Below are 23,144 nucleotides of genomic sequence, written 5' to 3' on the forward strand. Positions count from 1 at the left end.
GTGTAGTTGTCACATGCTTTACTTGAATATTTACAGTGAATATTTCTCCATGTGGGTTTATTTCTGAAGGTCATTTGTTTTTATTTATGTATTTTAATTGTGCGCTGTACATAGTTTGAATAGACACATTTTAGGGTAAAGGGTATGGCATACAGCAAAAACTACTGGGCATGCGCACATCTATAGGGTATATATTTTTCTCACACTGTAGCCTACAACAATGACTATTTTTGCATTATTGTAAGGGGTAATTTAAGGTTGGGGTAGGTGTAGACGTTGATAAAACACAATCTAATAGGTAAAAATGTCAATTTATTTATTTATTATTATTAGCTGTATCCCTTCTAGCCACAACCACATTTTGGTGAAACAAATGTGTGTCTTGAAACACAATGGATTTGACGTGCACGCCCATCAGTCGTTTTTGTGCAGTTTCTACCTGTCCCGACTGTCAGGAAAAACAGGAAGTAGGAGATTTCTAGGTCACTGGATTCAATGTTTTAACGACACGACCAAAATGCACACGGGGAAAATGGTGCAGAGCACTGTTAAATATAAAGTACTTACAAGCGATGTGCAAGATGAAAGGGACAATTCAGATGAGGACGATGGAATTACGATAGATTTCCAATCGTAAGTGACAAAATGAAAGTAACATTTGCTTGACGCTGTTGCGCAAGTTAATTGTCATTTCTAAACAATCCGCTTTAATGTTAAGTGCATTTGCTCTTTTGTCGTGGCTGCTTAGTGATGTTGGCGCGACAACAGGTGCTCAAGACCCTGCTAAAAACGCGACGCGACAAGACCGCCTCTAGTGCACACAAACTTGACTGTAATGGGATCTTGCAAGTTTTGCCTGTGTAGATGTGTTCCGATATAAATGCTCTCAATAATATGCTATATAATATAGATATTTTTTGCCAGTGAAGAGTTGTGATCGATTTCCTTTACTAATTTAATAAATAATTATTTAAATTATATTTATCTAGGGTGACCATACGTGCTCGTTTCCACACGTCCTGGCCAGGATTTCTATATTTCCTAAAACATTCAGGTTTTGGCTGTGATTGCGCTGCGCAGACCGATCGGTATGTCACGAAAATCGTATGACATCAAAATGACATTAGACGCTTGAATCGCTCTCGCGGTCTGCGCAGCGCCGCTTCAAGTCGAACCTGTGGCCAAATGCAGAAAGTCACAATGTTAAGACTGTATAACTAGTTTCTAGCAGTTAACAAAGTGGAAATCAATCTTACTTTTCAGATTCAAATTAGACCAATATGTTACCAAATTTAAGAAGGTATACCAGTCTTGAAAAAAAAAATGGGACAGGAGTGAATAAGAGACATAAAGCCACTCACTCACTTGCAGGGGATTTTTTATTTACAAACTTTTCAGCACAACAGCATTGTCAATCTATCAATTTGTGTAAGGAGAGGTATAAATATACAATTGATCCCAGGTGTGAACAATCAGTTTATCTCAGTCCAACCGACTTTTACTTTCAGGTGAACTATTTGGTGTCCAACTGTGCATTGTATTCTTGTTATCAGCTGTCAGAGTAAAGTGATAAGACGACTGCTGATATACTCATAGACTGATTCAGAGCAGCATTAAAGAAAAGCAAAATCTCCTTTATACTTGTGCTTTGTAAATTCTGCCCCTCCAGACTCATCGTTCAGCAAAGAAGGACAAGAAAAAGAGACACCTGTGTCAGGGTCACAGTGGCTGTGATTCTTCTGGGAATTGTTTTCGGATTTGTGATCTATGAGTGGAATGGCTATTGGCCTGGAGTTGAGGAGCGTCAGGACCTGTCAAATCATCAAGAGGCCAACAAGACACACAAGATTTCTGAGGATGAAGAGAGCGACCAGCACGAACACCACCACCATAATGACCATGACCACAACCACGAAGATGGACAAGATCATGATCATGCTCTTGATCATCATGATGATCATGCTCATCATAGTCACACTCATGAGCACAGTCAATCACTGTACCACAATGCTGCTATCATCACAGACTCAGGCAAGGCTCCTTATATTAATTATTATTATGCAAATCAAATCCATAAATATGTATCAAACATATTTCAGTGTCTGCTGTATGATTTCTTTTTTATAGCAAACTGCTCCAGTATTGGTAAGGAGCTTCTTCTGGAGAGAGGGAATGTGGTCGATGCTGGGATTGCTGCTTTACTCTGCCTAGGAGTTGTTCATCCACACACTGCTGGGTTAGGTCAGTATCAGGCACTTTTCATCACTTGACTTCTACAAATAAAATGTTTCAGTCTTGGTTGGTTAAAACAAGAAGAACAGTTCTCAGTGCCGTAGTCGAAAGCAGCTCGTTAGAGTTCGAGCCAAGAAAGAGATAAAAAAATTGTCAAGTCTGAGTCACAAGTCTATGACAAGACCCTGAAAATATGGTCTTGGACTCAAACATGATCCTCTTCGGGTCTTGGTCTTGACTTGAACTTGATTGACTTGGTCTCGACTACAACACTGCCAGTGTTATTCACATTCATCACTGATTTAGAGATTTATAATGTTTTTTTAGCTATTTCTGAAGCATGATGTAATTTTCTGAAATCTGTGGTTTTAATGTTTAACTTCCAATATTCAGTGTCATTCTCTAAAAATACCATGAGCAAGTTTTGTTGAAGTGTTATGCATTTAAAATGGTTCTAACAAGCGGTTTAAAAGTCTCTAGCTGTAGAATAATGTTTATAAAGGGTTATGGTAGAAATTAAGCATGGAAAAAGCCCATTAGTGATATAAGAAAATAATTTGAGCAGTTTAGACTCTCAAATGCATAATATTTGTTGTTTATATATACAACTAATTAGCATCGCATTTGTCTTTCATAAGGTTGCTAAAAGCATAAATTGATTCATGATTCATTCATGCTTTCCTTTTCTGCAAGGTGGAGTGTTTTCTGCAATTTTGTACAATCACACTACAAGATCATTTAAAGCGATACATGACACTTCTCAGAAGCTGCCTACATATGGCACTCCCTCATTATTGCAGGGCCTTCAACTGCTGCATTCCAACTACGGGCATTTAGAATGGAGTCGACTTTTTGAGGGCGCCACAAAAGTCGCCAAAGAGGGTTTCCTCATTGATGGAATCCTCTCTAGGGCTTTAGAAACCCACAAGGAAAAAATATTCCAGTCAGGACTGTGTGATCTGTTCTGCGATACGGCCGGCCGTGTGAAATCAGAGGGAGAGCGTGTCGCCAACGGGAATCTATCAGACCTTTTGCTGAGCGTCAGCCTAAATAGCTCCCATTTCCTGGAAAACCTGGCCGTAAAATTGGCTCAAGACATTTCTGAAGCAGAGAAACCAGCTTTCCTTGCTGCCGCTCAAGCCGGCAGCGGAGAAATCAATGAGCCCCTTATCGTGGCAAAGGAGAAATACAGCATTCTTTCACCCCCCTACCAGCTCACAGGTGGAATGGTATCCAATATATTAGATCGAGTACGAGAGCAAAACCTCACTTTTCAGAGCCACGGAGATCTCAGTAATGCCTTTGCCTCTTATAATGCTCTCTTCAATTTGGCAAATGAATTCTTCAACATGAGTCAGAGAGAGATATTGACATTAAATACCACAAGCAGTCATATAGGAGTCCTCGATAGTCACGGCAATTTCATAGTAATCTCCACCTCTCTCAACAGTGCATGGGGATCTGGGAAATACTTACCAAGTAGCGGAGTGATTCTCAATGACTTTACCTCAGACATCACTCAGGATCCTTATTTTAGTTTTCCTCTAGTGCTAAATATAACTGAAGATGACGCGGATGATCCTGAGGAGAAGCATTTTGTGGCTGTGACCGGAGGGCTTTCTGCCCTGCTTCATTCTGTGGTTATTCTGAGAAACCTGGCTGACGATGGACTGTCTGCTTATGAGACTGCGAGCAACCCTCTGCTCCATATAGAGCAGGGGGATGCTGGGTCTCTGTCTGGCTGTATTTCTGATGTCACAAACAGCTCTGTTGTCTTCCGGTTGCTTTCAGAGGGAGACGGGCCCTTACGGGAGGTGGGTGAATGTTCAGATGGCTTTCTGTCCATGCTGCTTCAACTGAGAGCAGAACATGTAGGAGCATATGGAGCCCCTGGTACTGAGGTCCATGCTGATGGATACTAATGCAAAAAAAAAGGTTCGGGACAATAGTGGCATATCATGTAAAAATGATACTTTATGCACTTTTAGAGCATTGCACTCATACCCCACATGACTTACGTTATGTTCAGCCTATCAGTAATGGGAATTACATGTATGTGAATGTAATTTTTGTTTGTAAAAATAATTTTACTGGTGATTTTCTTTTTAAAGTAATTCTTCATCTGTTTTTCCACAAGCAAGCTATATCTTAAATATTCTATCCTTTTCTAGAAGCGGCTTGTTGTTGAGATGTCTTTTGTATAAATTTTTTTGTTAAATCTTGTGAATCATAGCCTATGCAATGCGCACAGACCGTAACGATTTGATGAACCTGATGAGTGAAGGAATGCTGCTTTATAACATTGTTTAATTACAAATATTTGTATGTAGTTTATATCTTTTTTTAATGCTTGACTAGTGTGTGTGTTATTGTTATTTGTTTCTGGACTGGCTTGTCAGAATTATGTGATTATTTAGATAAATTCATCTTAGGTATTTATGATTTGTGGGACAAAAAGCTTCATTCTTTTGCTGTTTGTAAAAATCTCATGAGAAAACGTGACAGCAGTTTTGTATGAATTCGTACAATGTGAATCGTATGGAATTTTAGGGAGAAAAAAAGGTCCACCCCAAGTGAAATCCTATGAAAATGCATGAATGAGATTGTATGAATTCATACAAATTCACAACCAATTTGATTAAAAACTAGTTACGAATTGCAATGAAAGTGCATTCTTTTTATAGATCTGTTTTGCACAGAGAACAGTTGGAATTTTGTGCTGATGCAAAATATCTCACTGCTGCTGAAGCTGATTTTGTGATTGTAAAAATAATCTGGTGGTCTGTCTTCATTGTGCTGATTTACTGCACTGTCAGTTTTGATTTGAGTCAGTTTGCTGTTCCCCTCATCCTTTGCATTATGAAGCCAGGAATTATTGGAAGAATACATCAAGACTCCCCCATTTTTGTTTCAAAATCTTGCATTATTGCTTTAAGCTGGAATGTGTACATTTTCAGATTTATCATCTTTTTTTGCAATTCCGTTTGATGTCAGGAAGGAAATTATAGACTTTGGATGTTAATGTCTGCTTAAACCACTACTTTCTTTATCATTACTACTGAAATAACAGCACACAGATGTGGAACGCACAAAATATGAGAGAAACCTATAAAATGTACTGATGCCAAAAATGCTTGAATCCCAATAAAATGTAAATTATGAATAGAAACACTGATTTAATGAAACAATGAACATTTGATGTTTCACTGGTGAAACATTTAAAATGACTTTGTTCCTACTGTATGTCTTGAATTGACTGCATTAAACTGCTTTCCAGTTTTTCCAGAATGTTAGTCTGTTTCCTGTTCAACCACTATTCTTCACATTCATTGGACTAATTCATGTGCTGTCATTCTTCCCTCAGAGGCTGCAAACACATTTTTATGCTTATCTTAATTAAAACATGTTACGCTGCTCCTCCCATTTGCAATGCTGCATCCAGGCTGCTGTCAGTCCAGACTCTGGCTGAGCCACTTCCTTTACTATACAGATACTCAGACATTAGATCATGATTTTAATACCAGCACAATTTTCTAATTTCACTGAAAATTGTGGCACAGTTAAATGCACTTTTGTGAATTGAAAATGATTTTAAATGAGTGAAATAAATGGTTTTCATTATCATTAACCTACCCTATCTAGAAACCACAACCAATCTCGCCATGTCCCCCATCTAAGCGTGACATCTCTCATCCATTCCCATTTTGACTAGAAAAAATGCACAAGATTGCTCCAACCCATGACAGAGCCTTAGCAATTCTGTGTGAGGAGAAATGAGCATAGTGCCCATTGGCAAAAGGCTACATAACAACACAAACCACTAAATAACACAAGAAAGATCAAGTTTAGAGAGAATTTAGAGAGATTGTTCAAAAGTGACAGCATAGACTTTACATTGTTTAAACAAGTTTCTATTTCAGATTAATGTTAACTTTTAAACTTTCTATTCTTCAAAGAATCCTGTTCACTGTTTCCACAAAAAAAAAGTATATATATATATATATATATATATATATATATATATATATATATATATATATGTTCAGCACCAGACATTTTTAAAATTGATAAGAAATGTTTCTTGAGGACCAAATCAGCAAGTTAGAATGAATTCCAAAAGATCATGTGACATTGAAGGCTGCTGAAAATTCAGCTTTGCCATCATTGGAATGCATTACATTTTAAATATACTAAAAAAAGGAAAACGGCTATTTTATATTTTAATAATATTTCAAAATTTGACTGCATTTTTTATCAAATAAATACAGCCTTGGTGTGCATGAAATACTTCTTTAAAAACATTTAAAAAATAAAAAAAATCTCATGACAGGCTGTAAATAATATTTTCTTTACAGTAACTTTGCCTGCATTAGGATGATAATATCAATTATTTAATTTCAGGTGTAATCACTGCATGTATTTTCAATTAATAAGAGCTACGTGGTTCTGCAAATTATACAAATGTTCACTTTGGAGTATGATGAGAAGTATTCATTAATAAGTAGCATGACACGACACCTGATTCATCCCTAGTCAAAGGTGGAAATGGACATTGTATCACTGTCTGACATCAAGACAGAAAAACATTCTTTAAGCTCAAGTGCTGTTTAAGACTGATATGAAAGCACATATTCAGGGTACAGAGATAGTGTTGTCATTAATTGAATGCAGATGGGAACATCCTATAGGCCAAAGGTTAATGTTCTTATAAGCATCCTCATAACAACTGACATACAGAAGATGATATCATGAAATGAATTTAGGAGGAAATTATTTATTTAAAAATGAGGTTTTGATTCCCAGAGGCCCCTACTAGTTTCTTCAACAATATTAAAGGAAGAACAAACTCGTGTGCCAATTTCAAGAAATAACACATTACTTTTAAATAAGACCAAAAAAGATCAGATTTGATACCGAAAAAATAAAACGTTTATTTGCTTTATCATTAGCTTTTGCTTCAAAATGTCTTCCTCTGATCCTCGCTAGGTAAATACAACAGGAAATATGAGGTTATTTATCTGAGGTTTCATATTAAAACCTGGTCTTGGCAATGGACACTTTCCTAAACCAACTATAAATCGACAATCAGTTATGCTGCAAAGGCAATACAATGCAATCCAAAGTACAATCAGACGTTCCACTGAAAACAACTATACTATATATGTACACATTGTGACTGGATCATAACTATACTTATATTTAAAAAATGTACACTATCACATTTTCGTGTCTCAGTGCAAAAGATGTTTAGAAAAAAGAAAAAAAAGAAAAAGTGCCCTTAATACATCCAGATAATATTCTTCCTTTGCATCCTCTAAACACAATAAAACATTTGGTCATTTGAGTGCCAGAAAACAATGAATAAATTACATGACACATTTTTCAATTTTACAGTCACTGTCAAGTAGCAGCAGAAAAATCAGCTCAGATGGTTTAAATAATGCACTAACAACAGTGCATCAGTGTACTGACACAAACCATTCCCAGATACTAACAATGCAAACGATATTATTAACAATAACAGTAATTCAAATAACAATGACAAAAAACTTGTACGTATATTCATGTATGTGTGTGTATGTATGCGTGCGTTTTTCGGTCAAAAGTTATTTACAATGCATCAGTAAGTTCTCTGGCTTTGTTTTCCATGTTTTTATATTCCAAAGGAAGAAGAAGAAAGGCAAATAAAAGTCCATGTTGCTAAACATCATCAGCTGGTGCATATGCTGTTAATGGTAATGATCGCTGGGTCCACCAGTCCCATCTCCTCGTGCTCGTTCACACAGAGCTGGTAGCCACAGCCTCGCCGCCGCTTCAGGGGAGTGACTTTAACTTCAGGCTTGGCACGGGGCGGCAGAAGGAAGCCGACGCTCCCGGCGATGAGCATGTGCCAGATGCTGTGGATGTAGAAGTAGTTCTCCTCCGTTTCCACAAAGGCGTATAAGGCCACCGCTGATGTGGCAATGGTGGTGCCAGGGAACAGGAAAAAGACCCAGCGTTTCCAGGTCGGCGGGTAACAGCGGCGCCGGCGGATGGTGCGCACAGTCTGAGGAACAGGAGAGCAGGAGACAAAGTCAGTCATGAATAAATCAGCACGGTCTAATTAATAAGACATATGGACCAACGGGGTCTTCATGTTTCACCAATTATGGTCATCTCAAAGATCTAACTTCACCATTTAAGTACAGATAACTAGTTGCAGCAAATTAGTATCACTGTTTACTTAAAACTAATTCTAATCTTTTAAATGGATTAAAACTGAGATTATACTGCACATAAAAGTATTATTCTGGGTCAGTTACTGAAAAAAAGACTTCTGTAAACCCATTTCTGCCACTGCTTTGGTAAAACTTAACTGTGACATTAAAAAAGTCCTAATTATGACAAACAACTTTAATTTAGATACTAAGCCATAATTATGTGGGGGGGGGGGGGGGGGGTTAAAATAATGAGCTAAAATGAAAGTTTTATTTTTTTAATATACTAATTATAATAATATAATAAGACACACGTTTTTGTTGTGGAAGTTGTATTCAAAATCCAGATGGCTCAGATATCTCAGCTCAGATAGCTGGCCCCATTAGATTTAATGCCCATGATGCTTCTGCAGACCCATAAAGATGCTCTGATATACACGAGCTGCTGCTATTAGAGCTGGATCCGAATGCACACAGTTGTAAAGTTGGACATACAATTTACAGACTTCTTAGAAATTCAATTCTCCAGCTTGTAGGGATCCTGATATTTATGAAGCCTTTAAAACACGCTGTCCTCCCACACCTCACACCACACACTCTTCACACCACTCATGCTCCTACTAATGCCATTGCATGGTGTTAATCTATCAGCTGAGTGCAGAGGAACACTGTTTAACAGATGCGTAACAGTACAGATTAACAGATGCAAACTCTGCGGTTAGAACTGGAGAGACTCTTTTGCACAATTGTCATCTAGTCTGCATCTAGTGTCCATCAGACTAACTCTACCTCCTATAGATGTTCTCCATGTCATTATTAACCTTCCACCTGTCTTGACAATGTAGAGAGAATGAAATACTGTGCTTTTCTCCCTGTCTGTCATGACATTTCAATTATAATGTTCCACTAGTTGACAAAATGTAGACTAGAAGTTTGCCCCAGGTTACAATTTTATAGCCACGGCATTAATTTTAACTGTGAAAAACTGTCCTGTGCAGCTGAGGGAATATACAATAGGAAGTCTAGCACACACTCAAAGCTGATGTTTAATATCCTATGACAGTATAGCAAGCCACAGGATTGAAAGCAAGGGGCCGGAATGACCGAAACACTTTAAATCTCATGCTTCTACATCGTTACTGCTGTCAAGCATGTGCAGCAGTCAATCAAACACACACACACACACACACACACACACACACACACACACACACACACACACTCAGGTGACTGCTGATGACTCAATCACATTTCTGCTGCATATAGGAAGCTCTGAGTCCTCCAAGACATCGCAAATCTCATATTCTCTCTGATTATTGATTCAACTCCAGCTTTTGCCAGTTTTCTGTGCAAGTTCAAAACGGACGTTACTAAAGTTTGTGAAACTTTATAACTGCAAAGGAATTCAATTTTTTTTCATCTTTTTACAGTGTATGCAAATATCAGTATCATTATGAGTTTATAATGAGTTCTACAACTTAAACAATTATGAGAAAGAACCATCCTTCCCTCGTGTCAACATCTCCCCACACATCAATCTCCAAGCACATAACAGGTGCATGTTGCAAAAGGACAGAATGGAAAATGGTTGAGTTCTAAACGTGACACTCAAGTGATTGACCTAGTCTGAGCCAACCCAGCTTAAACTTCCCACACAACAACAAAACAACGCTTCATATTGGTGAACATCATGCATACGCATACTGTTTATTGATGAGTATTATTCTCAAAATGTACTTGGCTCCCACATGTTGCTTTTGACTCATTGAAATTGATTCTCATTTATATTTCACATTATAAGGCTGCTGTTTTGACAGTAGGGTTGGAATCCAACACCCACGGTCCTGACCACATCCTCATACAGCACAGGCTGCTCCTGAGATGAATCACAATTATTTAACCACCTCTGAGGGCTACGCACTAATACATTCCAAAGAATTCATCAGTCAAGCAGGATATGCCTTCAGATATTGATTGGATGACGCATGAATCAATGATGGCTGGACACAAGCTGCACAAGTGCTTCACACTTCAAATCGGGTTAGCATGCTTTTGGAGCACTGAGATGCCACAATCTATGAAAGCTAAATGCATTACTAGCCCACAAGCTACTTAGCATAATTGCTTATGTTTTCAGCAGTTATTTATCATTTTGTCTGTGAGATGCTGCATCATGCATGAAGCTCAGTCAATATAATCACATCACAGAATACAAGCTTATTAACTAGATTCTAGTTAGCATGGTTCAGTTAAAGTAGCCCCTGTAATTACGCCATCTGGCCAAAAAGAGTATCTATCTCCATTTAAGCCATTCAAAAATATATGTATTCTGACAAAACACAATTTATCCAATCAACCTATAAATCATCACAGTTGTTATTGTTAAATAAAACTAAAACTTTTAAAGATCATTTTCTTTATTGAAATGAAGCCGGAATAAAATGAATATGACTATTAGATGGAAACATAAACGTAAAAAATTAATTAATTAATCAAAATAAAATTGAAATGTTGCCTTGGCAACTAACTGAAATGATCTAAGTTGAAGTAATAAAGTTTTTACCATTTAAAACTGAAATAAAAATAAATTTAAGCTAAATAGAAATATAAAAAAACTAATACAAATGTCAAAAATAAAACAAAAATCAATACAATTCAATTAAAAATACTAATTCATAATATTAATAAATACTACAATAATATATATATAAAACAATTCTACAAAGAAGAAGTTTTACCCATACCTTATTCTGTAGATTTGTAAAAGGGTGAAATAGAGGAAAATGTTGTTTTTCTCAATAAGCGGTTTTATATTTTCACAAGAAGTATGTCTTTCTGCAATTATAATAATAAATAAATAATTGTGTCATTTGATACTTCATGTGGTATTACGGGCCTCCCGTGCAAATTCCTTCAACTAGTGGGGCAAATTATAAACATTTCATATTAATTTTACATCATATAATTTCTGTTTAAAATCTGTCAAAACACTTCCCAGATATTCAATGTCTAGTAGCATGCACTATTTCATAACATGTGTCAGAGATTTTAGAAAGCGTTGAGTTGTTGAAGCTCATAATAATAAACTGAATGAATCATTTTTCAGTGTGTATGAAACAGAGCCATGGGAGGTCACCACAGAGAAAAAAAATCAACTCCTTTGAAACATTACTGCTGATGACCACAGAAAGTTTGCAAAGACCTCCTCCAGGTTCCAAAGCATCACTGAAACAATTACATATTTTATATTTGAGGAGAAAAAAAACTTATCTCATATGTGAAGCATGGGGAAGTGTAATAAAATTAGTCAGCTTTGCTGAATCAGGGTCTGACTGCACTAAAGCTGTATCAGAAAGTTCCACACCAGAAGGTGTTTCGCGTTTGACCCCGAGTCTGAAACTCAGAAGGATCGTGCGAGATGACAATGGTTCAAAAGTAGCTGTATATCCACATCAAATACATACTTATTATAGCTTTATTCAGAATGCTGACCTCCAATAAACTGCTCTGCCAAATCAATTAAAAATTAAACAAAAAAAAAACATTACAAAAAACAAAACTAACTGCTATGAGTGGTATGATTACAACACAGAGATTTACAGAAAAAGTTCTGACATAGATCACGTTTAAGAAATGTTCATAAAGGCAGAGAATTCCAAAGGTTTCTCATCCTTCCCCTCACAATGCCATATCATGTGCCTTTATTACTTTGTAGGCACTATCCCAAGCATTATTGTATTGTAGAAATAAAATGTGTATTCCTCTAGCAGGTGTAATTAGATTTTAGGTGTTAGAATTCAAACTGTGTCTGTTATTGGATATAACAAATGAAACTCAAACCTCACTTTAAGGGTGAGAGAGAAGACCCATCCGGACAATGTGTTTCTCTTTCTCTCTGTCTATGAATTCTGCTTTGTCTCTTTAGAGAGCAACAACAGTGTTCTGGAAGTAAAAATCCCATTCATTTTCCAAAGAAATTGATTTTTAACATTAACTATTCAAGAAGATGGACCTACAACGAATTCAGATTTTTCCCCCCTCTTTTTTATTTTCATGTTCTTTATTTAATAAAAAGAAATAATAATAATAATAATAATAATAATAATAACAGATGAACATTGATTATTAATTCTAATTGGCCATTATGACTGTTCTAATTTATGCACTTCTGTGTTCATTCAGAATGCAGAGCCCAAAACACAACAAGAGGATCACAGAAGATAATCATAAACTGCAGTGTAAACAAATTGTGTGGATGTAGCATGTCACAACTTTTCCCTCGGTGCTAAAGAGGATGTGAGAATCACACAGTGGGACACTTTGTACTGTGTTTGCGTAGGCTCGGGGAGCTTTGAAATGGAGGTGTCAACTGACATGTTTTAACTACAAAGTCATTATGTGCCATGGAGATGATAGACGTGTGTATTTGACAGTTAGTCTCACATTCAATTAATCATCTTTCAAAATGACATTAAGAAATGCAAGAACATTTCAGCCTATTCAGGTATTTAGTCTGTAGTGCTTATATTAAAAGTGTTTGTATTACTATGTTAATGATAGTTATTTAAATAATGAGAGTAACTAATATTTTAACACTATTCTTTTCTTTCACCAGTTGTCATTAATGTGTTAACTTGCATAAAAAACATGTTTTAGTGTAGCAAATATGTAACACCTCCAAACCAAAATAACAAAACATTTCTTTAATTCAGTTCAGATGTGATTTTTCTCATTCTGTTCTGTTAGCAGCATTGTTAGTGCCTTCAGATGTGAGTTTAGGTCAAAGGATGAAGATACGATCTCTGCTTGTTGAACATTTGCTATTCTCTGTCATTATTTTTCTCACGCAATACAGTATATCATTGTAGCTGCAGTAGTAGTTTGCTGGCTCCTCTTCTCTCTGCATATATATCCACCAGCACATTCGACTCAAGGGAGGACGTGCTTCTCTTACTCAACTATAATTTGCCAGAGGCTCAGGCAATGCCTTTTCCTTGTCCAACACCCATTATTTTTTTATCATCTCACTTCAGGAAAGCAGTGGTGTTGCTTGAGGAATTAGCATAAAGTACAAGCTGCCTGGTAATACTGACAGAACGGGAAACTTTTAAAACCACGCTATGCTAATGCGCAGATAAATGCAGCCTTGAACGAGGGGGTATTAGCTGGACCAGGTAACACGAAATGCCTTCATAAATTATACACATTCAAAAGGTGCTTTGTCGTCACTCAACAGTCAAAGAAAAAATAGCGCTGGCATTTAACTGCCAGGTCCATCAGACTGAAAGAACAAGGTTATGTTTGGACACACGGACACATTGCACAAAACTACTTACCCAGGCGATGGCCATGATGCCTAAAGCAAAAAGACTAGGGCCCAGAAGGTTCCACAGGCCATGGCGGTCCAGCTGTAAGGCCATTGATAGAGCCATCGCCCCCAGCAAGTACAGCACCTGGTAGGAGATTGGCAAAGAGGAAAAAGATTATTCCAAACATCAAACCCATCATGTCTAGAGATGATACCCAGTCCAATTAGGACCATCTTGCATTGGCCACCCTCTGTCAGACAGACTGTAAGTAAAGAGAGGTGGTGCTAAAAATGTTTCTCTCACTCTGTTCCCTTCCTTCCTAAAGTTCAGAACTGTGGTGAGATGATTAGTGTCTGCAAACTGCAGTACTTAGCAAAACACATTCACAGGCGTGCACACGCAATCACCTAACGCATATAGAAGCTCTCTTTTTTCTTGTTCTTTCCATTAGACGCTTCCATCACAAAAAGTAGTCTTCTCGCTCTCTGATTCTAAATGACTCAAACCTAAAGTTAATCACATTCTTACTGTCTTTCTTCCTGTGCTCCTTTCCTTAAAGCCCACTCTTTCGTTCTGCAGTTGAGCAGCTGAAGACAGAGAGTATGCACATACAGTACACGCACCTGAAAGTGTCCACCTATATTTAGTCAGCTCCACAGCAAAATGTCACCATCATTATGGCAGCAAATGACAGACTGCTGACATTCGTGTATTTACACTCTGTGTAAGCGCTTTACTGAGGTGGACAAAATTTCTGCTCTCTTACACATCTTGGAGCGCTCATTTCTTGGCAATATAGTCCATGAAAAACTACTGGCGTCTACGAATCACACAAAATGGATTTATAGAAATTGATGACACAAGAAATATCAGATCAGATTGTGGTACTTATATACAGTGGCCCTAAAAAGACAATTTTGGTCAGATACACTCTTTTTTAAACTTTGAGGTCAGTAAGATTTTTAAAGGAGTCTCTTATGCTCATCAAGGCTACATTTTTTAAAATTAAAATATACAGTAAAAGCAGTAATATTGTGAAATATTATTGCAATAAAAAAAAAACATTAAAAAGTAATGTATCGTGATGGAAAAACTGAATTTTCAGCAGTCTTTAACGTCTTTGCCCAGAAATCATTCTAATATGCTGATTTGGTGCTCAAGGAATATTTCTCATTATTATCAATGTCGAAAACAGTTGTGCTGCTTAATATATATGTATATTTAAATTAAATTAAATTAAATTACATTTATACATTTAGCAGACGCTTTTATCCTAAGTGACTTATTTTTGATCTTGAAACTGTGACACAATTTTTTTCAGGATACTTTAATGAATAAAAAGTTCAAAATAACAGTATTTATTTTTTATATAAATCATTTATGACATTATATAATTCTTTAGTGTCACACGTTTTATATATGTATTCAATGCATTCTGCCAAACATAAGGTTATTTAAATTTAAATTAATTGCTTTAAAATCCATAATGATCCCAAATTTTTTAATGTTAGTGTAAATTTCAACTTGGTTGGATTTGATTTTTTTCTTCTTTATTCAATGCAAACGCAAATGTTTTGAGCTCACTGAATATTAGCCACACTTTGGAAGCACAGAGTGAAAAACCACAAGGTTTATGGAAATGTAATGTGTTTTGAGTCTTGAATCTGAGTGATTTTTACCTGTTTGATAATGGATTTGAGTCTGGCCATGGCAATGACAGTGACCCATACAGACATGAGCGAGCCGAGGAAGTCACAGAACTGCAGCACGTCATACTCCATGATGCAGAAGACCACAATGCCTGGCTGGTCACAGGCATGATAAAACTGTTCAGGGGGAAAGAAGAAAACAAAAGGTCAGATGAAGCAAGAATCAAAAATGATACAAAAAGTATACAAAAGTATACAACTGTGTTAGTTCCAGTTCTTTAATCTGACTGGTCTGTTAATTTAATGTACACGTTACAATTGCTTTGAACATACCTCATTCAGTCAGAATTTAGAATTATGATTATTCCTTTTTATTACTTTTTTGAAGCTGTACATTTCTTTATTTCATTTTAGGTTATTCATGATGACAGAGGTATATTACCTGCTAATGTCAACATGCAACTAGCAACTGAAATATTTATGCAAGCCCCATTTTGGGTATATGCTTTTGATAGGTCTTCAAACTCACAGTGGAAAAGAACATGGTGAAAATATAGACAGACGCCTCCAGTAGGTAATGACTGCGGATGGCGATGGTCACAGGTGGGACGAACATCAGGTTGCTGAGGCACAGAAGGAGAGTTGAGAGCAGCTGGAAGCCGTATGAGTACGCCTCTGTGTTGTCCGTGCAACCCCAGCCATCCCAACCTAGAAAAGCACACATAATGGTCCTCATGGTACTTATTCAAAATGGCCTTGAAAGAGATTGTTTTAAACATGTATTTTGAATGTTTCAGTCCCAGTTCACTGTAATTACATGGAAAAGAATGTGGAAAACATGTCTTCAAAATGGATTTTACGTTCTGCATAAGAAAGAGAGTTTGAAATGACATGAAGGTGAGCAAATGATGACTGAAAGAATTTCAATTTTTGGGTGCACCATCCCTTTGAAAGTATGTACACTGCGGTTCAACAGTTTGGGGTCAGTAAGGATTTATTTATTTATTTTTTTGTAGTAAGGATGGACTCAAAAGTGGTTAAAAGAGAGTTCTTATCATTTAGATTTATTTGAAAGATTTCATGTAAATGCTGTTCATTTGAACTTACTTTCATTAAAGAATCCTGATAAAACACATGCATCATGCATCATCATGTTTTCAGCATTGATAATAATAACAAAAGTTTCTTGAGTAGCAAATCAGCATATTACAATGATTTCTGAAGTATCATGTGATATTGAAGACTGGAATAATGACTGCTAAAAATTCAGCTTTGCCATCAAAGGAATAAATTACATTTTAAAAATATTTTAAATGGCAATAATATTTCATAATAATACTGTTTTTACTGTATTGCAGCTTCAGTGAGCATTAGAAACTTCTTTCAAAAGCATTAAAAAATTTTTACTAACCCCACATTTTTGAAAGGTAGTGTATGTAAAATATACTAAGGTCTGTATCCGCAAAGTAAGCAAGTAAAAAACAAATAAATAAATAAACCACACACGTTGGCAATGCATGTAAAACTAACAATATAAATAAAATAAATAAAAAAAAACACAGAAATACACATACTTTTTCCATTCACACACACATTCTGCTCTTCATCTGTCAGTTGTTGTAAACAGCTTCATAAATATAGATTGGATTCGGGCAGCCTACTGTTATATAAACACCATGAAGGAAATAGATGTACTGCACCTCTAACCTCTCATAGAAAATGCCAGAAAACATACCACAGATCTCTCTGATTATGAAGCCTTAATTAGCCAAACCACAAACAAAAATCCTCAAAGGCATGTAGTGATTGAAGTCTCGCTGAGTGTCGACAAAGATGGTCAATTGAGCTTTACCAGACACTCAAGAACAGAGAAAAGCTTTACATGCGTGCTGTATCAGAGCACTCAGCTGTTTGCCAGAAAACATTCATTAAAAGGGTAAATTTGTCTATGCTAATGACAAAAGAAACTATGGGTAGGAATCCAGGGGGAGAGGGGAAACGAGGCACCAGAGCTTTATAATGGTGCTGTAATTGAGAGGTTGTGATTAGCATATTTCTCTGGATCATCAAATGTCCTCTAATTAAAAACCACTTGATTTGTGATCTCATAGTTATAGAGCGATATGATTGCCACATGCGTAACTGAACCATTCAACATGCCAATTAACTTTGATTGGCATCTGACAGTAGAGGAAAAATAAATAAATAACTGGAATTATAAAATATTACTGTGATTATCATCATATTAACTGCAAGGGTGATAACACCCTGGGGAGAGGGATAGACTTGTTCACTTAGTTAAAAGACACAGAGATGCACAATATATTAGATTTTTTTGGTCACACTTTATTTTAAGGTCCGATTCTTGCTATTAATAAACCATCAAGTATGACTTTTGCCTCAGTAAACTCCTAATTAGCTGCTTATTAATAGTTAGTAAGGTAGTTGTTAAGTTTATGTAACAGGTAGGATTAGAAATGCAGAATATGGAGGTCATGTAGAATAAGTGCTTTATAATACTAATAAAATGCCTGTATGTTAATAATAGGCATGCTAATATACAACTAATTAATAGTGAGAATTGGTCCCTATACTTATTTGTTACCGATTATTTAATCTTGACCAAAATATCACCATGTTTTTGCTGATTTCAAGGCATAAACATTATCTGGTATATGTGAACTGATTCTTAAATTCTTCTGCCTTTAAAACCTAGAATGTAAATGAACACTACGAAACAGTCACTTTATTACACACACCAGAAAATTCAAAGACAATGCATTTAATTCTTCTAAAAACTATGACTCATTTACAACAATGGTTTTACATAAGAGAACACATGGGTTTTGAGTGCTCACCTGCTTTACACTCGCAGGCAGCATACAGGTAGTTGTTGGTGCGCAGGAGTTTGCACTGGCCATAGGTGCCACAGTCATTGACGCAGGGGGTCAGGAAAGAGCGAAGGTACACCTCAGCTGTTACATTAGTACACATTTCGAACCTATACAAGAACATGGAGATGATAAGAAACAAGTGGAAAGTGGATTTGTAGGAAATGATACTTTTAGGAAAACTATCTTTGAACTAGGAAATTTCTTTGAACATTCAGTGAATTCTAAGATTACATGCAGTTACAGTAAATGGGGATTGAAGCTTTTAGGCTTGCATAAGCTTGCAAGCTTTGTGTGAGAAACAGCCCAAAATTTGAAATGTTATCTTGTGTGTTTTTTGATACACAGCTACAGTATGGCTTCACAAGAATTATAGTTCATACTCGCACAGATAATTTGTTTTGATTTTTTCCTTCTTTTTTTGTGCTTTTGAATTCCTCAGTCCAATTCATTGTACTTTCATAGAAATACAAAGCAGCACCGTTTTGTAAATAACAAATTTTGTGTTCAGTGGAAGAGAGAAAAAGTCACACAAACAACACGAGGGTGAGTAAATGATAACAGAACCTTCATTCGGGTGAACTATTCCTTCAAGATAATATGGGATGTAAATATGTCAAAGTTACATTAAAAATGTTTCAAAATAATATCACATCAAAGGCAAGCAGATATGCGATAATCTCTGTGGTAGTGTGCAAATGCATACTTTATATTTGTGCAATTTTAAATAAAGATATCAAGTTTATTAGCATACACTCACTGTCAGAATTCATTGACATTTTGAATCAGGTAAAGTAAGGTTATGAGAGTCTAGGTCAACATAAAAGTGTATTTATGAATTGTTTCACAAGTGCTGAATTTGAGAACAGTATATAAAAAACATCCCACAGATCACATGCTGCTGCTACTGCACGTGCTTTATGTTGAAGAAGGTAAATACATGGAGTGCTATGAATATTTGTAATATTTTTTTAACTGCAGTCTGATAATTTAGTGCAGAAACACAAAACAGCAAGAAACGCAAATATGTTCACCCGTGTTCAGTGGCACACAGGGATCGCAGGCTCAGATACCACGTGCCCGTCTGTGGGTAGGGAATCCTCAGCTTGGTGATATTTGTGCTGGTGTTAATGGAGAGATGAAATCCTGAAACTGACTCTGATAAAGAAAGAGCACAAATGGGTAAAGGACAAGAAAACCTAGTGCCACCATTTGCTGTGACTGAAACAATTATTATTGTGAGCATTCTAAAGAAAACCCTGGTAAGTGCATATCTAAGTGATGTGCTCAACCATCAAATGGACCATAAAAGAAAATTCATGTGGTAGAAGGAAGTTTACCACATCTCACCTGCAACCATGAGATGCAATTTATGTTGCATTTGCATAGAAATGGTGACATATTTCTTTGTTTCAACTGAATTGTTTCCAAAAAAGGCACTTCATTGTTTTTATTGCCATGATTTTGGATCAAAGCCCTAGAGAACTTGAGTTGTCTCCATGAACATTACAGCAAAGGCCAATGGCCCAAAGCAATTTAAAAGACAATAAGAAATAAATTTAAACATTGTCTGTCCACTGCGAAAAACATATGGTTACAGTTTTTCAACACAGTTTTTCACAAAAACACTAAAATAATGTCATGAACATTAACTAAACAATATAAAATTTAACATAAAACACACTATGGTACATAATTAATAACAAACATATATATATATAAAACTATTTTAATAGAGTATAATCAAATTTTATGTATTCACATAGGTAAAAAAATAATAAGAGGTACTGTAAGTAGATATGTTTTTACTTTTAATGTAATGTAATATATTAATATCTATATGTTTACCAATGTTATATTTATTTACTGTATACTATATGGTAAGATAACTTACAATTAGCCTATTACTGTTATTTATTTATTTTATAGTAAAAATAAAAAGCTTTTGCTATTATATTTTAGCATTCCTTTTTCTTAGTAAACATGGCAAGCAATATTACAAAATGTGATGGTGAAGATACTATAAAGAATGCATATGGCCTAAAGAGATTCATCTTAGACTAAATCATAACCTGCCCTACCAGATTCACATGAGACTGATGTGTTGTCGTGAAGGGACAGTGGCATTCCATGATTCAGGCAGCCAAAGATCGTAATATTCTCTTCTCTCACTGAAGACTGGAGGGGAAAAAAAGACAAAATAGGTTTGAATCCTGTTAAAGATAAGTGAACATCAAAGTTAATTATCAAGTTACTTTGAAACACAGATAGTGGCTGGCACCAAGCAGGTCAAACGAGGGTTTGGCAGGCAAAGGAGAAGGCTGTGATATAACTGTTCGAGATTTCATAGGAATATCAAAGGAAAAGAGGTTCTTTGTAGCTGAGCGAAAGGCCAACCATCTCCCACTGCAACCCCCCTATCCACAGACGTCTGAAAATAAAGATGTTCGCCTTTGCCTTTCACCCCATTCATAAATAATACAGAGAGGCCTGATGAATAAGCAAATCTAGGACATGAGGCAAATTAGTGATCTCTCTCACATGCACAAATTGTGAGGGGAGAGAGAGAAAGGAAAAATAACACTTTGAAGCAAAGTATCATGTTCTTTGACTAATCAGAGTTTATGACAGCAAGCGATTTGACAGGCATGATTTAGGTTAATAATTCAATGACATGTCATGTCTAACATGCCATCTCAACCTCAAAGAAACCACATACAAACATACATGCCCTCTGAGGGTTCCCAAAAGTCAACCTTTAATCTCTAATCTGGACCTCAAGAAATAATAGTGCTCAAGAGACTGAACTTTTAAAATGCATTAAGGAGTGATCTTATGTTTATAGCGAATGCAATTTAACAAATCAAATTTAAAGGTGAAGTGTATAATTTCAGAGTTCACCAAACAGAACTGAACTATTTATTTATCTATTTATTTATTTATTTATTTATTTATGTAGTTTGAGTGTCGAATGATGCTCAAGCATAGTTCAGGCAGACCACAGTGTGACAGCCAGCATCATCTGATGCTCATCTAATTGTAACTCCTCCCACTACAATTAAATGAGATATAGAAGTTCATCCATACTCACACTTGCCTTAATCTGTCTCCTCGTGCTCAGCAAATCACTATTTCACAAATTAAGCCTGGTGAATCTTTGCATAGTCATCCTGGAATATGTACATGGGTGCATCTTCTGACATGGTTGTTTGACAAGTAAAATTCTATGCACTGCATCAGTTAGAGTTAAAAGAATTATTGCAAAACATACAACATGCCAGAAATATGTTAATAATTCAATCCTAAACGTTTCAGTATTTGCTTACTTAAATCTAAATGGCAACTTTTTTTGGCCAGGCAGTGGGTATACAGTAGTATAATAACAGTATATATAAACAAACATTATTTATACATATTATAATAATAAATTCATACAAAATAACCATGCCCTGAGAATTTCTGTACTGTCCACATTTGTAATATCTAGTCTGTCTGTTTTAGCGAGCTTTAGTCATCCATCATTGTAAATCTATAATACTGTCTCTTCTTGTAAAAGGCCTGACAGCTGTAGAAAATAGACAATACAGAAGAAGAGCCAGTGTCTGTGACATAGGATTGCCTGACATGTAATCTAAACGAACCAAGAGAATCTCAACCACAGGCTTTTATCGAGCCAGTGTTTTTAGTAATCAGTACAACAGCAACTGAAATTTCCTAGCTTTTCTTTTGCTCGATATTCAGCGTAGAGTGCTTTAACGTCAATGCTGTGCCAAGCACCTGTGTTGAGCTGGCCTTGGACCAAACCCCAATCAGGGATGTAAGTTTTTAACAATGATAGATGACCAGCTGGGTCCACTCAGGGCAACTCTTGGCTGTCATTCAAGATGGTTTAAAAATTAGCAGCCCACAAATGTTTCCTCCATGCATTTCAAAACTGTAGTGACCACAAAATAGTTGACACGTCTGCTGTCAAATGTAAAAGCTGCATCTACCACAGTATTAGCATTCATTAGATAGGACAACACCTCATAAGTGGAAAGAACTGATTGGAACAGTAGGAGAAGCAATGATGTGCAGTATTTGCTGTTAAGAATAAATATTATGCCAATAACTGGGATATATATATATATATATATATATATATATATATATATATATATATATATATATAGTACAGACCAAAAGTTTGGAAACATTACTACTTTTTATGTTTTTGAAAGAAGTTTCTTCTGCTCATCAAGCCTGCATTTATTTGATCAAAAATACAGAAAAAACTGTAATATTGTGAAATATTATTACAACTTAAAATAATAGTTTTCTATTTGAATATACTTTTTAAAAATAATTTATTCCTGTGATGCAAAGCTGAATTTTCAGCATCATTACTCCAGCCTTCAGTGTCACATGTAACATCCGATCTATCACATGATCCTTTAGAAATCATTCTAATATTCTGATTTATTATGAGTGTTGGAAACAGTTCTGCTGTCTAATATATTTGATGAATAAAGGTTAAAAAGAACTGCATTTATTCAAAATAAAAAATAATTCTAATAATATATATTCTAATAATATATTTTCTTTACTATCACTTTTCATCAATTTAACACATCCTTGCTGAATAAAAGTATTGATTTTATTAAAAAAAATTAATGACCCCAAATTACTGACCAGTAGTGTATATTGTTATTACAAAATATTTATATTTTAAAAACATAGCTTCTTTTTTTTTTTTTTTCATCAAAGTATCACATGTTCTGAAAAAATATTAAGCAGCAGAACTGTTTCCAACTTTGATAATGAATCATCATATTAGAATGATTTCTAAAGGTTCATGTGATAATGATCCTAAAAATTCAGCTTTGC

General features: G+C 35.7%; 2 protein-coding genes across 2 annotated transcripts in view; one reads left to right on the top strand and one right to left on the bottom strand.

The window, feature by feature from the left end:
- The first annotated feature begins 317 nt into the window (after nt 1-317).
- On the top strand, nt 318-5,520 carry LOC132139457 (glutathione hydrolase proenzyme-like). Its single transcript, XM_059547813.1, has 4 exons — nt 318-633; nt 1,670-2,031; nt 2,128-2,241; nt 2,926-5,520. The coding sequence occupies exons 1-4, from the start codon at nt 374-376 to the stop codon at nt 4,152-4,154; spliced, it is 1,965 nt and encodes a 654-aa protein (XP_059403796.1). The 5' UTR covers nt 318-373; the 3' UTR covers nt 4,155-5,520.
- A 1,618-nt stretch (nt 5,521-7,138) lies between these two features.
- The window catches only part of LOC132139458 (transmembrane protein 8B-like), a 136,049-nt gene continuing 120,043 nt past the window's right edge, over nt 7,139-23,144 (bottom strand). The window contains exons 7-13 of the mRNA XM_059547814.1: nt 20,360-20,456; nt 19,313-19,436; nt 18,246-18,388; nt 15,917-16,095; nt 15,418-15,564; nt 13,766-13,882; nt 7,139-8,278 (exon numbers count right to left, since the gene is read on the bottom strand). Of these exons, the coding sequence (XP_059403797.1) occupies nt 7,943-8,278; nt 13,766-13,882; nt 15,418-15,564; nt 15,917-16,095; nt 18,246-18,388; nt 19,313-19,436; nt 20,360-20,456 (1,143 nt within the window). The 3' untranslated portion in view covers nt 7,139-7,942. The remainder of the gene's footprint in view (nt 8,279-13,765; nt 13,883-15,417; nt 15,565-15,916; nt 16,096-18,245; nt 18,389-19,312; nt 19,437-20,359; nt 20,457-23,144) is intronic.

Source organism: Carassius carassius, chromosome 4 (genome assembly GCF_963082965.1).
Source record: "Carassius carassius chromosome 4, fCarCar2.1, whole genome shotgun sequence".
NCBI lineage: Eukaryota > Metazoa > Chordata > Actinopteri > Cypriniformes > Cyprinidae > Carassius > Carassius carassius.

Coding starts and splice junctions, on each gene's coding strand:
- LOC132139457 (XM_059547813.1), top strand. CDS start 374: ATGTGTGTCTTGAAACACAATGGATTTGACGTGCACGCCCATCAGTCG. Junction 634..1,669: donor ATTACGATAGATTTCCAATC/GTAAGTGACAAA, acceptor CTGCCCCTCCAG/ACTCATCGTTCAGCAAAGAA. Junction 2,032..2,127: donor TGCTATCATCACAGACTCAG/GCAAGGCTCCTT, acceptor TCTTTTTTATAG/CAAACTGCTCCAGTATTGGT.